Source organism: Chenopodium album, chromosome 7 (assembly GCF_948465745.1).
Source record: "Chenopodium album chromosome 7, dcCheAlbu1.1, whole genome shotgun sequence".
NCBI lineage: Eukaryota > Viridiplantae > Streptophyta > Magnoliopsida > Caryophyllales > Amaranthaceae > Chenopodium > Chenopodium album.
Window position 1 is genome coordinate 68,483,608 of NC_137840.1, and position 15,462 is coordinate 68,499,069.

The 15,462-nt window shown below is 34.0% G+C and overlaps 2 protein-coding genes across 2 annotated transcripts; both read right to left on the reverse strand.

Moving 5' to 3' along the window:
* Positions 1 to 249: 249 nt before the first annotated feature.
* On the reverse strand, positions 250 to 2,508 carry LOC145638213 (bet1-like protein At4g14600). The gene is made up of 4 exons (XM_081689182.1): positions 2,279 to 2,508; positions 2,051 to 2,174; positions 1,236 to 1,292; positions 250 to 506 (listed from the first exon to the last, which is right to left on the reverse strand). Exons 1-4 carry the CDS (start codon positions 2,314 to 2,316, stop codon positions 345 to 347), a joined length of 381 nt encoding a protein of 126 aa, XP_081545308.1. The 5' UTR covers positions 2,317 to 2,508; the 3' UTR covers positions 250 to 344.
* Positions 2,509 to 7,668: 5,160 nt separating this feature from the next.
* On the reverse strand, positions 7,669 to 12,306 carry LOC145640574 (uncharacterized). The gene is made up of 7 exons (XM_081691826.1): positions 12,234 to 12,306; positions 10,896 to 11,603; positions 10,001 to 10,242; positions 9,486 to 9,664; positions 8,956 to 9,023; positions 8,381 to 8,856; positions 7,669 to 7,767 (listed from the first exon to the last, which is right to left on the reverse strand). The coding sequence occupies exons 1-7, from the start codon at positions 12,304 to 12,306 to the stop codon at positions 7,669 to 7,671; spliced, it is 1,845 nt and encodes a 614-aa protein (XP_081547952.1).
* Positions 12,307 to 15,462: the final 3,156 nt, after the last annotated feature.

Consider the following 15,462-nt stretch of genomic DNA (forward strand, 5'->3'; position numbering starts at 1 on the left):
GTGCACATTAACTTCAAGAGGAATATACAGAGTACTACACAAAGAATTACCGTAGCATTTGATGTCAATGTTATCAAGCTTTATCGTATTTGTTAATGATCAAGCGTTAAATATTGTCGAAATGTGGCTCTCAACATATTCAATTATGCAATAAGTTTCGCATCAATGTGATAGATTCATAGAGTTTATCCGAAAATATGCTTCGGCAAATATTGACAAATAGAAAGATCTGAAAGATACGGAGTAATATTTTTGAAAATAACTAGAATCAACTTCATTTTTTTTGCTCGGGAAGATGTACAGTACAATTGAAGCTTCTCTAAGGAGTAACAAGACTCAGTTGCTTAATGTCGGGAAAATTTGGACCAGAAGTAAACCAAGAAGAGACAAAAAAGAGCAAAAAGAACAACGTGCATTACATGATTTGATCCGTTTCGCACAATGCTGCTGTTTATTCTCCTCATGTTGTTCTTCAAACTAGCTTGAGCTTTGATAAGGGTCATTTGCTGTATCAGAAAAAACACACGTCATAAAAAGCATCAGAGTAGTTTGCTGTATCGTAGTAGTTTTATTAATGAACAAAATGATTCACAGCAACCTTCACTATCTCCTTTCTCAGGACTTGAACATTAAAAACATTTCATTTTCATATCATTCTGTTCAACTAAAAAGTCACCACATAAGCAAGCTCATTCATGCATGTAAATTGCGAAAATCCCCAAAAGTTGAGTTAATTTCCACACACGGAAAAGTTTCAGAATATACTTAAAAAAGTGTAATCCTAAAAGAGGTCAGCCAATCAAACATATGACAAGAAAGCCAGAAAACTGGTCATGTTACTGGTATCAGCAACACCGAAACAGAAACTCATCAACATTAGCAAGAATATGGAACCAATTCTGATTTTGTTGGGGTTCAGAATTTCAGATAATGGAAAGAAATTCCAACAGAAAGAGGGTGAATGGGAAAGAAGGCAACACAGCAATAGTTTGAGGAGCAAGAAAATTCTTAACAGAGGAAAGCAGGAACCTATTCTCAAGGTATATTTGACAAAATAATACTTATAATAAGGCATGTCAATTCTCAAGCTAGTCAAGAGTTGCATTTGATGAATATAAAAGTACCCAAAAGAGAAAACAAGCAATGATATCAGAAATACAACTTAACAGATTTTCAAAATATCGAGTCAAAGGAAAAAATGCTATAAATTATAGAAGATTAAGCTGATGCCTTACCAATTGATCTACAAAGTCACTCTGAAGTTTCGCCTCTGAGTTAATCTCTTGTGCTACCTGTATAAAAATCATAGAATTAGAGACCAATTCAAAGAACCAAATAAAAGGGCAAGTGTTTAACATAAGTAAATAAAAAATTGAACCAAGACAAAGGACCTAAGAAGTGCTGAGGCAGCTAACCAAACGAAAAATTTCCTTAAAAAATTCATATTTAGTCATTCAACAAGGTTTAAACAACTCTCCAGAAATCATTAACCCAAATCAAGAACTGAAGAATCTCAAGACTTGAAATCAAGGTTGCAATATCTAAGTTCCTAATAAAACAACCATCTTGAACCTCGATTAGTCGTCCTTGTGGCAAAAGCACCTAACCAAGACCACAATTCAACAATATATTCTAGCAAACATGTATGAAACTAGATACAATAATAGCTCGCCCAGTCCTCTAAAAATAAGAACAAAACAATCATATACAACAGGTGATGATGCTACCTTGAATTCTAAGCATATAAAAAACAAACCCATTAATCCAGCTTGTTATTTTTCATGTCAAATTACACTAAAATTCGATCCATTAATGCTATCTATAACCGACTACCAAACGACCCATAAAATCCCTGAAATTAGATAATCCAAACCAGTGGCAAATCAAATACCTCCTATAGTTCTCCCTAATCAATACTACTTCAAAACACATTATTAATTCCAAATATTTACATCCAATAATGTTATAAATTACCTAATTAATTTCATGTAATTAAAGTAATATATGAAACTTTAATAATCAAGACAAGAAAGAATAAGAATAAAATTACATTTTTAAGCCTTCGAACTTGTGAAGTAAGACCAATAATTTCATCATCAAGGTCGGCATGCATTGGATCAATCCGCAATTGAATCTCATCTGAATTTCCCACCTGCCGAGTACTCAACCCATCGCTACACTCAAAAAAAAATTAAAATTAAAATTCACTTCAAAAATTAGAATCATGTTCAAATTGAAGAATATATTTTTATGATTGAAATTGATTGGTCGTTATTACCTTGATCTAAAAGGAGCAGCACCACCTCTGAACGCCATAAGTTGAGTAATCAAAGAAAATTAAGTGAGGAAATTAGGGTTTGTGAATTGAAAGAGGGTTTCTTGAATAATGAAAGATTAAGATGAATTGGTAACGAAATCAGGTGATTAAAGTTGAAGGACAGAGGAAGAGATAAATTTGCAAGAATTGAGGAGAGAGAAATTGAAGAAATAGGTATGTAAATTGTTTTCCAGGTAGGAGAAGGAAAGGAAATATTCCAGAATTTTTTTTTTATGTGTATATTCCACGTGGCTTTCTCTTATTGGATATCTTGCGTGTCTATTCTGTTTGCAGTTGGGATTTTATTTTTTAAAAAAAAATTAAAAAAATTAACGTTACACTTTCAAAAAATCTGTTGTACTTGTACTGCACAACATTTACTCCCTCTGTTTGTTCCTGTTTTGAATCTTTGACTTTTTTAAGAAAGAGAGAATATTCTACATTTCTCTTAATCTATAAGAGCAAATATAGTCATGTGGGATCTAGTTTGATTCGTCTTGGTGAGTAGATTATTAATATCTAACTTTTATAATTTTTACTAGTGTGAGATTAAAGATATTTGCGGTCAAAGATGGGTAAAATTTTGCATCGATTTGCGAAACAGGAACATCATTATGAAACAGAGGGAGTAACTTTTACCAAATTTTATCTTTTTTTTTTTTTCTTTCAAAGGTAAGAAAAAAGAAAAACAATAGGAACTCCTCCTCACGAGGGGTATTCCTAATGCATCAGAAGAAATAATAGGAGTTAAGTATAATATTGGGGTCCAAGTTTTTTAATTTTTCACCTTTTGGGACCACAGTTTTTTTTTTCACCTTTTGGGACCTATGGTCCAATTTCCGGCCAAAAGTAACTAAAGGTGAGTAAAAAAACATAGTCCCTTAGTTAAAAACTTAGTCCCTTCATTTATTACTCTCTCTCACATGTGGTTAATTACAAGGCTAAAGTTTGCTATTAATTTTTATATTTTCTCTCCTTTAACTTCAACACTAATTATTAAAAGGTTTTTCTTCTCTTCTAAAATTTAATGTTGTTCATGACGGTAGTGCACGTACAATAACATATTAACAATTAGAGAGGTTAGTAGCTTAGTATGGATCGATGGTGTACAACACAACTGTCATTAACTCATTATATACAATAATTAGAAAACATTATGAATGATAAACAATTGCAAGCACGCTAACTAAACACACAATAATAAACCAAAATAAACTTGTAAATATATTGTTAAAATAGTGAATTTCCCGTCAAAAAAAAAAGTATAGTTCAATTTATATACTTGTAATTATACGTAAAAATAAATAAATAAAAACTTATCTTAACTTATGCTTCATATTCAAAGATGACAATTTATATATTTTTAGGAAGTAACCCTTTTTAACTTGGTAATAATAGAAAAAAAAAAAAAAAAAAAACTTTAACTTATACATACGTAGTATATAGTTTATAGTCAGGTTATCATTTTTTAAATAGGTAATTAATTAGTCACATATCATGACTATCGGCCGCCATCTATAGAGTCGCTGATTATTGATAATAGGTTATGCTATGCTTTTCCGTATTTGATATGTATATATTAGATATCAAGTTAAGCGAGGTCTCAATTATATTAATGTTGAAGTCACGCATAAAAAGTAAGTAATTAGTAGGTAAAAGTATACGAAATCTACAACATAGTTGAATCGAAATTGGTGCGATTTGTGGTTGCTGGAAGCGTTGTGGACGGTGGTTGGAGAACTTGGAGGTGGTGCTGCAATGGTTGGGTGATTTTGGGGAGGTGAAGGTCGTAGGGGTTGCTGGGAATAGTGAAGATGGCTGCCCAAATGAAGGAGAAATTGCATTAAGTTTTAATTTTTTTTAAAAGAAATTGCAATAAGGTTAAGGAATCAAAAGATTGCCATCGATTTTTTATAAATATTTTTATAAAAATTTATATTTAAAAAATTTATTAACGATTCGTCTGTGTTTTTTGGTTTGACAATATTTATGTTGTATTTTTTTTTTTATAAAAAAAGAAGAAGGGATTATGTTTTTTTCCCTAAAATGAGTGCTAAGGGACTAAGTTTTTCTCAGGTGAGTTAAATGTGAGTTAACTTACCGGATTCTTAACTCTAGGTCCCAAAAGGCGAAAAAAAAAAAACTCAGGTCCCAAAAGGTGAAAAACTTAGACCCCAACTTTGTACTTAACTCGAAATAATAGAGTACAAAGATGAGGAAGTACAAAGTGTAATGTCTATGTTATCATTAACAAGATGACCTACATTCGCGATTCAATCTGCTGCTTTGTTTGCTTCTTTGTAAACATGATGAATATCCCATTGTTGAAACCTTTGAACAAGATTGAGGATGTCAGCGATGATGTGATCGATTTGCCATGGAATGGACCAAACTCCCTTGAGTGCGTTGATTACTATGAGATTATCCCCTTCAATGACTAAATGTTGAATCCCGTGTTGAAGAGCGAGAAGGATCCCTTTTTGGAGAGATGTAGCTTCTGCAACTAAAACAGTGGTGTTGTCGAGGTTGAAAGTACGAGCTACGATAAGGGAACCAGTGTTGTCTCTAATGATGACACTTGCTGCTGCTGAGTTGTTTTTGAGTGAACCGTCGAAGTTGAGTTTGAAAGAGTTTGAGGGGGGGGGTGCTTCCGAGATAACCTGCTGGCGCGGAATGGAATGGATGGGTATGGGTTTGGGATCTCTATCTCTGCATAGGTGATCCCGAGCTCAAATTTTTCTAATGCCTTTTGTTTTCTTACCATTAAAAACAAATACGAGTATGAAGTCTGTATATACAGGGTTACTTCTTTAATATTATAAGAAGTTACTTAGTCAATGTTACAAGTATGGGCTAATTTGTTCTTTTACAAGCAGTTACATAGTGTGACCAACTGGATACATAACGCGCTGAAAAACAAAATTATGTTCTTCCTAAAAAAAAAGTATAGATAGCGTTTTAGAATAAAAAATTCTTAAGGTAACGTGTAATCTTTTACCGTTAATTCATTTTAGTTCCATGATAAAAAAAAATTATATATTTGGAAAATAAATAATAATATAAACTCATTGTATAATATAATTTTTTTTAGGGTGAATATTTTTTCATTAAATTTAAAGTTCTATCTCAACTACCTATCCTTGGCCTACAATTAACTTATTAGTCATTTCACATATCAAACAATTTAAGCAATCAGCTACTTCGCATTAATCAACACTTTGATTCAGTCAACTAATAAAATAAGTCAATCAAATTAGTTAATACAATAAGCTAGTCAAAATCAACTAATACAATTAGATTCAACTTTTAGGTTTTCACCAAACACGACGACCTACACATTTGTGTTTTCTAATAAGAGGTTGTGGTTGAAGTCTTGACACATTACTCTATAATTTTAAAACGGGAAGGTCGGATCTATCATTATATCATATTACGTTCAATATATACTTGTTAAGGAGGAGGCAACGACATAGCATTTCTATGTCTTTTCTATGAATAATACAATACTATATTTCAATTCAATTGAGTAAAACCAAAATTAAAAATTAAAAAAAAAAAAAAAAAAAATCAAGCCACAACAAACAATTAGAACAAAAAACACTAACGGCCCTAGCTAAGGAGGAAATTAGGCGAGGCAAAGCAACCCCCGGCCCCTAATGTCCTCATTTACAATCAAAATTAAGTCTAAAGGAACATCTAGTTGGCTGAGAGACGTTTGTCGCTCGATTTCCTTCCCATTAAGCATGAGATATTTGAACAGACCAAGAAGGATTGTTGATCATATCGAGACAATATATTTGATGAGATGTTTCTTCCAACATCCTGAATATGGAGCACCACAAGCCTTATCTAGCGGTACTCGTAGGTTTGAAATTTATCTTCATATTGATGGCCAATTCTAAGCTCCTTGCATATTAATTGCAATAAATTCAGCTTCGTAAGAGTTCCTCAGCTGCCAAAATTAGCCGGAATTATACGAACTATGTGGTTGTATTTCAATACTCTTTTTTTTTTTTCCATGCATGACACTACATAAGTTCATAACACATATACTATCTACTACCTCCGATTTTAATTAGTTGAAACTTTGGAGTATTATTTGTGAGATATAAAATATTTCAAAGTCATAGCTAAAAAAAAATCGAAAGTAGTATTTTATTTCTATTCTAATGTCTTGAATCCATCGTGCTCCATGAAGTCAATAGTCACGAGTCAAGACTCAAGAGCCAAGACTTTCTATATGAGACTAGGAGAGGGGTGAGTACTAAGTACCGTAGTAGTTGGAAATGACTCGATCTTGGACATAGTAAACTTGCCAATGACGACATAGCTTTAACATTTTTATATTATTGTGAAAGTTGGAAGTATTAGCATTATGCAATGAAATATACTATCAAAACTCAAAAGTTAGTATAACATGATACATTTCATAAAAACAAAAAAAAAGTCATATGAAATACAATAAAAGGTTATAAAATATTTACGTACATGAAGCAAACTTTATCAGCGTACTCCCTCCATTTTTAAATACTTGTTTCATTTCTTTTAGCGCGAAGTTTTAGAATAAATTGGAGAAAATAATAAAATATAAAGGTAGTGGGGTACGTGAAAGAATAAAAAATTATAAAATGCAAAAGTAGTTTAGAGAATTGGAGGATAGATAATATGAAATTAATAAAATATGATTTATGTTGGGCCCACCGGGTGAGAGAAATGAATTTAATATTGTAAAAGCTTTCCAAATAAGGAAATGAAACAAGTATTTAAAAACAGCCGAAAAAGGAAAGTACAACAAGTATTTCAAGACGAATGGAGTATTTCTCTAAATTCACTTGTATATAATAAAATCCATCGACCACGACTACAACACATTTTCTCTACACTCTCACATGAACTTATGTAGGGCCAATTCTGATTGACTAAAATGAGCTGAAGTGAACTTTATTATAGCTGAATTGAACTGAATATTTTGTGAGAGAAAGAAATTAAAAAGTGAACTTATTGGAGCTGAACTGAGAATAATTTAAAGAGAACAGGGTCGTACTCCCTCTGTTTTTGAATACTTGCTCCATTTGTCCATGCACGGAGTTTTAGGAATTATTCTTGCAATCTCTTTTATTTTTATGGAGATTGCTATCTTGTATGTATTCTTGAAATCTTCTTTATTTTTAAAAATTATGGTTGGATCTATCTTTAGTGGTTTCTTGCAAGCTCCATAATAATTGACTTTATTTCAAATTTTCCAACAATTAATCTCCTTCTCAATATACACTAGCAAGTAATAGAAAAAGAAAGTCATCTTCCATCTTGTTTCGAAGACTAGTTTTCACAATTTTCAATGCCAAGAAAGCTCATTCTGTTGTTGTTGTCCTAACTGGAAGGGTCAAAATAAGCCGAATCAATCTATCAACTATTGGATAACCAACTGATTTCCTAGTCTCCACCAACTTCTACACAAATCAGTTTTGATGCTCAAGTCCATCATATTTGAGTGCTTAGGAACATCACTATAAAATTGTTGAAGTTGATACCTTGCTAAAATATAGAGAGAATTTGATAAATTGAATAAACTCAATCACTTGAATTACAATCATGATGGCCATGGCCAATAAATAATACATCGTTCCCAAACCCGATAGAATTAGGAAATAGTCAAAGATATCAAAAAGATATTATGCTAGGCATAAAATATATACTAAGCATAAAATATGGAAACTAAATATATCCTAATAATTTCCCAAAATATATCCAAAATATATCCTCCAATACCCCCCCTCAAGTTGGAGCATGGGGATTGTAAATGCCCAACTTGGAAAGAAGATGATCAAACTGAGACTTCCCAAGCGTCTTAGTGAAAATATCTGCAAGTTGCTCCTTAGTGGAGACATAGGAAGGAGCAATTAAGCCCTCTGTAATAGCATCACGAACAATGTGACAATCAATCTCAATGTGTTTTGTACGTTCATGAAAAACTGGATTTCGAACTATATGTAAAGCAGATTGATTATCACAAAACAACTTGATCGCCTTAGGGTGTTGGACACCCAAACTCAAAAGAAATGCCTTCAACCATTTCAACTCATGTGTGGTTGAAGCCATGCACCGATACTCAGCCTCAGAAGAAGAGAAAGATACCGTGGGTTGCTTCTTGGTTTTCCACGAAATAGGAGATTTACCGAGAAAAACTAACCAACCAGTCAACGAACGACGGGTAAGAGGACACGCCGCCCAATCTGAATCACACCAACCCTGCAAAGTCAGGTCACTATCTGCACTTAACAAAATACCCTGTCCTGGAGTACCCTTTAAATAACGAACCACCCTGAGAGCTGCTTCCCAATGCTCAATCCGAGGTTCGTGCATAAACTGAGAAAGAATATGAACCGAATATGCCAAATCTGGTCTAGTCACCGAGAGATAAATCAACCGCCCTACTAGTCTACGATAAGACTCAGGATCCGCAAGTAACTCACCACTAGCAAGACTAAGCTTGTGGTTCTGCTCAATCGGAAAACCACTTGGTTTCGCACCCAAGAGCCCTGCTTCAGAAACAATATCCAAGGTGTACTTTCGTTGACACAAAAACAAACCTGATTTACTACGAGCAACTTCAATGCCCAAAAAATATTTCAAAGGACCAAGGTCCTTCATCTTGAAACAGTCACCAAGATAAGCTTTGAACACGGTTAATGCAGCGGAATCATTCCTAGAAATAATAAGATCATCAACATAAACTAAGACATTAATATGAACATTGCCTTTAGTGTATGTGAAAAGAGAATAATCAAAGTAAGATTGAATAAAACCGTACCCTTTCAAAGCTGTAGTGAGCTTTGCAAACCAACATCTCGGAGCTTGTTTCAACCCATACAAAGACTTTCTCAAACGACACACCAAACTCGAATCCGAGCTCTCAAAACCTGGAGGTAATTTCATGTACACCTCTTCTTCAAGATCACCATGTAAGAAAGCATTATGAACATCCATCTGTTGAATCTCCCAGTTTTTTGAAACTACTATAGCAAGAAAAGCGCGAACAGTAGTCATTTTTGCAACCGGAGCAAAGGTCTCACCATAATCAATACCTTCTCTTTGATGATTACCAAAAACAACCAAACGTGACTTGAGACGTTCAATATCACCATTAGACAAAAATTTCGTCTTATACACCCATTGACAACCTAGTGCTTTCTTGCCGGGAGGAAGATGCTCCAATGTCCAAGTTCCATTATCTTCCAATGCCCTTATTTCTTCTTTCATAGAACGTCGCCAACCTTCGGATTTCATTGCTTCTTTAAAGGATTTTGGATCCTTTCCCAAAACAACGGCTGCAAGAAATTTGCGATACTTCACAGAAAACATGTCACAATTTATATAGTGTGCTAGAGGGTAAGGCGTACCTGAAGGAGGGATTGGAGACGGAGTGGACGGAGACGGATTTTTAGCAAAAACTGAGTGAGTCACATAGTCACGATGACGAACATTGGGAATTTTTTCACGGAACCCCTTACCTAAGGGTTCTACACTCGATCGGTGATCACTCGACCCATCGCCCGATGGAAATCCATCGGGGAAGGCAGAACTAACGGGCTGCTACTGGGAAGCCGACCCCGCGCCCGCGGCATCATAGCCCGCGCCCGCGGCATCATAGCCCGCGCCCGCGGCATCTTCCTGCGGGGAGACAGGCTGTTGGGCAGCAGACTCCGCGGCCTGCCTGCGGGATGGCCCCTGCTGCCGCGGGTAGGCTGCGGCATGGTCTGTCTCGGGCTGCTGCGTGTGTTGGAAAATATTTTCGACACTCGTGACAGCTTGTTCATTGATCTGTAAAATGCTCTCGTCGCCCATAACTACTTCATTATCATCAAACACCTCATACTCCATGAAATCCGTATGAACATCATTATTTTGATCAAAATTCGTGGACTCTATATTCAAAAATTCCGGACTACAAAAAGGAAACACTTCCTCAACAAATTTCACATCACGTGACACAAAAAAAAAACTTTTGACTCAAGGTCATATAATCTCCATCCTTTCTTCCCAAAGGGATATCCCACAAAAATACATTTCCTACTTCGACTTGCAAATTTGTCCCCATTTGTTTTCTGATTATGAGCAAAGCACAAACATCCAAAAGTACGAAGGGCATCAAATAAGGGAGGTTTATTGAACAAAATTTCAAATGGAGTTTTATTTTGTAACAAGGGAGTGGGTGTACGATTAATTAGGTGAGCAGCGGCAAGAACACATTCCCCCCAAAAATAAATAGGCAAATTGGCTTGAAACCTTAAAGCTCTCCCAACTTCAAGAATGTGTTTGTGTTTTCTCTCAACTCTCCCATTCTGTTGTGGAGTCCCCACACAAGAGGTTTGAAAAATAATTCCAGTAACACTAAAATAATCATGCAAACAATTAAATTCAGTGCCATTGTCACTTTGTACAACCTTAATGGTTTGAGAAAATTGTCTATCAACCATAGCAACAAATGCTAAAAACATTCGAAAAACCTCAGTTTTATCAACCAACAAGTAAATCCAAACAGCTCGGGAATAATCATCAACAATAGTTAAAAAATAACGAGCTCCACATGAAGAAACATGTCGATACGGACCCCACAAATCACAATGTATTTTCTCAAAAACCCTAGAAGCTCTACTATCACTCAAAGGAAATTTATCTCTAGGATGTTTAGCACGCATACATACCTCACACCCTTTAGAAAGATTATGTTTATTGCCACTAACATGAGGAAGTAACTTAACCACTTTTTCTGAGGGATGACCCATTCGACGATGCCACAACTCCAAGGTCGTCCTTGCTTCACCCACATCAACGTGATTCACCGAATCTGAATTGCTAAAATAGAATAATCCGTCTCTCCTAACTCCCGTTCCAATCAGCTCCTTCGTTTGATCCTGTACAACACACATATAAGGGTTAAATTGGACAGTACAATTAAGCTCATCGATAATTTGTGACACAGAAAGCAAATTGCAACTCAAATTAGGAACATAAAGAACCCCGGTTAGAATAAACTTGTCCGACAAACGAACAGAACCAATTAAAGAAGCCAATACGGTGTCACCATTGGGAAGACCAACAGGACACTCTAGACACTGTGTATCAAACAACCAAGATTTGTCTCCGGTTACATGATGAGTTGCCCCTGTGTCAATAATCCAAGAGGTAGCATCAAATTTTCCATTCAAACGATTATCGGGAACATTAACATTACCAAGCAATTCCGTAATTGCATTTGAAACACCATGGACTGAATATTTCCCCCCTGGACTCCAGAAACCACACGTGTGAGAGGGGGTGACATAGGAGATAATTCATCATCCCCGGCCATATTATGAGTTTGGAAAAAAAAAAAGAAAGTTTAACCTGCTCTTGATACCATGCTAAAATATAGAGAGAATTTGATAAATTGAATAAACTCAATCACTTGAATTACAATCTTGATGGCCATGGCCAATAAATAATACATCGTTCCCAAACCCGATAGAATTAGGAAATAGTCAAAGATATCAAAAAGATATTATGCTAGGCATAAAATATATACTAAGCATAAAATATGGAAACTAAATATATCCTAATAATTTCCCAAAATATATCCTCCAAAATATATCCTCCAATATACCTCAAATGTGATTTTTCATACTATAAAAAGTCCTCGGGATAGTATTTCTCTGCAAGGAGACAAATATTTTCCACATTAAAATGTTCATATCCATCAATAGGACTCATAGACGCACTTAGAGTAAGTAGCTCTGTTATTCGTACACTAAAACGACTATTCAACTCTTGCAATTGTTGATCTACGGTTGTATTAAACACATCTACCCGATAATGATGCTCCACTTATGGTGTCTTTGTTGCGCCGAAATCGAATTATATCAGATAAGCAACTTGCATATCCAGTATTTGAGTATCATGTTTAAGGCAGAATTATTGTACTTTTTGTAAAAGGGATTCCCAACCGCCATTATCTCTAAAACTTTGAATCAAGGATTTTGCACGAACAACTAAATGCATAGCATTTAAAATGTCTTGTGATTTATGCTGTAAAACTCAACAAATACTATATATATATATATCCCATAAGATCTTTCATAAGGTGTAAAATAAATACGAAATCAAATGCTACCAACTTTTATAGAACAAATTTAGCATCCCCACGTGATACCCAATGATCAATGGTTATTTTTTCAAGGACTGAGCGAGTAGCATTGTGCATTTTTAATAGATTATAAATCAACATATAATGAGAGCTCCATCTAGTATCCCTAGGACGTTGCAACGTGCCTATTTGGTTACTCCTTTCCCTGTTTCAACCTCTTCAATCTCAATTAAACTCTCCAATTCAGCTATTTGGCTTGTAACTCATTATGAAGCTTAGAGGAAGACCTAATAGTGTTAACAATAAAAATTAAATCTTATTAAAAAAATCTTCAACCTCGACTACTTCCCTTGTCGCAGCAACAAGAGCTAATTGTAATTGATGTGCTAGACAATGTACATAGTAAGCATAGCGACATTCTTCCATGAACAAAGCCTTAGAGCCATTCCATTCTCCTTGCATATTTCTAGCACCATCTTAACCTTGCCCTCTGAGGTTTTGAATGCTCAACTCATGGTTAGATAAAACCACAAAAAAAATTTTGTAAGAGTCTTGGGGGTTGTATCTTTGACATGTACTAGCTCAAAATACCGCTCTCGCTCGTATATAACCATATATGTCAACAAACCTTAAAACAATAGGCAATTGTTCTCTTTTACATATGTCTTGAGATTCATGAACACTAATACAAAACTTTGAATCACCAAATTTCTTTTTTGCACTTTAATTTGTTTGCAAATACCTGTTGAATCTCTATCTGAATTGTAGGAAGAGATGTATATTTAGCAATTTTGTGGGACATTGTCCATCACAACATTACATTCATCTTTTTTATATGATGCTAAGAGTTTTAATATCTCTAGAAAGATACCTTGATTTTTTGACTTTGTACTTTCATCATGTCCTCTAAATGCACATTTTTGGAATGTAAGTCATCGCACTATTTCAATTGAAGTTTTATTCTTAAATGATTATCTTCAATCAATTGTGGATTAGGCTTTTCGAATGCCTAATTAATGTGACCTTTAGTTCCCTTCAAATTCTCCTAACATATTAGACTTTTCGAACACATAAATAGTGTAAAAGTCAAACTGTTTCAACTATTTAAAAAAAAAAAATGGAATAAGTATAAGTATAAGTTTTATTTTATTTTAATTTTTCAGTGGAATCACGTTATTGACTTTGTCCTCCATGTGAATTGGGTTGGTAAGCCTTATGGTCTGAAATGGCCGACAGAAAATTATTTGACTTGATGTATATTTGTTTCGTGTAAAACGACTGATTATTTGATTAACTTCCGCTATAAATGTTGTACATCGTGACCTCACTTCAATAGTCATCCCCTAATCGTGGTCAACCACCGTGTGCTATCTTTATTTTTTTATTACGTAGTATTCTTTCTTTCTAAATAATACACGACTTCACCAATCACAATCTTACCGTCGCTTTCCATGTACCCTTTCAACGGCTCTAGTTTTTCCACATGCCTTTTATTTTATCGATCTCTCTTTAATTTCCTTAGTACGGAGTAACCTTTCTCTAACTAGTGAAGTAGTGATTAACAAATGTCACAAATATATCGTTCCATAATTCCAGTTCAACTATTTTTTCCCTTTTCTTTTTCTCCTCGTGTTTTAATGAGCAAAATCCCGTTTTAAACAAAAACAATGCAAGATAATAAAATGTGATTATTTTTAAATTCATATTTAATTATCTATTGTATACATATACCGAGCCATCCAAGCAAAGGGAGTAAGCAACTATGCGTCTATACGTATAACGTGTTAAATAAAGTTCCAAAAGTATAGTACTTTCATAGTTTCATACTTTGTTCTACTTTCGTTAACTTTTAGTTGTAACTTTGAAATATTTATATCTCACAAATAATACCCTAAAGTTGCAATTAAAAGTTAACAGTGGTAGTATATGGGTGTAAGACAAGATATACTGGTAAAAATGTTAGCAAAATCCTATAAGCAAATATTATATGAGTGTTTGACAAGATGATAATTTGTGGTAGATACATAATTTTGACATCCTTGTTACATTTGCCAACTTAAAAGTTTTATGAGTGGTAAAAATTCTATTTATCGGCAGGTAAAAATTATAACAAATAATATTTAAGATCATGAAAATATAAATTAAGATATTACTATACATATGAATATGTTTTATACAGTAGCAACTAGAATAATAAAAGTTAGCCAAATTAGATAGCGGGATTGTTTTGCAATCAGCGGTTGGCTTGTTTGACTAGCGTGAAGTATTAGTTGAATTGATTGGCTTTTAAAGTTAGGGTCTGTTCTCATACGTTTATTTTCAGTTCATTTTAGTCCAATTCAGCTCCTAATTTTCTTCTCTTATAAAATATTTATTTCAGTTCAGTTCCTAATTTTCTTCTCTTATAAAATGTTCATTTCAATTCAGTTCAGCTGATTTCAGTCTATTAGAACAGGCCCTTAGTTGTTTAAATCAGCTGTGTTACAAAAATGTTTGGTAAAATTATTTATGGCTGTTAATGGTTTATTAGTGATAAAGTGGACCAACAAGTCAAAAGCCAATAAAAAAGCCAAAAGCCCGGCAAAACCAACTTAGAGCTTGTTCTCTTCATATTATTTTCAGTTTAATTCAACTCTAATAAGTTCAGTTTAGTTCTTAAGTTCCTTATCTCATAAAGTATTCACTTCAGTTCAGTTCAGTTTAAATAAATTCAATTCAGTTCAATCAATCAGAATAGACACTCAAAAGCCAACAAAAAAAATAAACTACCAAATATATATTTTTTTTATATTAATTGACCAAACTAAAAAGCCAAAAACTTAAACTAGTAAAAAAACCAATTGCCAAATAAATACCCTAGCATCTGTCGAATAAACAGAATTATCTGCATTTCACAACGAAAATCAAAGCGTGTTAAATAAAAGGAATATTTAGCACAGACTCCACAGAATATTTCGTAAAAATTATAAATAGGACTCCGTAACAATAACAACCTCTCGTCAAACAATACTCCGTAATTAAT

What these genes read in the sequence shown, in the direction of transcription:
- LOC145638213 (XM_081689182.1), bottom strand. Translation starts at nt 2,316, where the DNA reads ATGGCGTTCAGAGGTGGTGCTGCTCCTTTTAGATCAAG. An exon ending in GCTGCTCCTTTTAGATCAAG is followed by an intron (nt 2,175 to 2,278) that starts GTAATAACGACC and finishes TTTTGAGTGTAG; the next exon opens with CGATGGGTTGAGTACTCGGC. An exon ending in GTGACTTTGTAGATCAATTG is followed by an intron (nt 507 to 1,235) that starts GTAAGGCATCAG and finishes TTTCTGATACAG; the next exon opens with CAAATGACCCTTATCAAAGC.
- LOC145640574 (XM_081691826.1), bottom strand. Translation starts at nt 12,306, where the DNA reads ATGGCGGTTGGGAATCCCTTTTACAAAAAGTACAATAATTCTGCCTTA. An exon ending in TGTTTCTTCATGTGGAGCTC is followed by an intron (nt 10,243 to 10,895) that starts GTTATTTTTTAA and finishes TTTTGAATATAG; the next exon opens with AGTCCACGAATTTTGATCAA. An exon ending in AGTCTGCTGCCCAACAGCCT is followed by an intron (nt 9,665 to 10,000) that starts GTCTCCCCGCAG and finishes TTTTCTGTGAAG; the next exon opens with TATCGCAAATTTCTTGCAGC.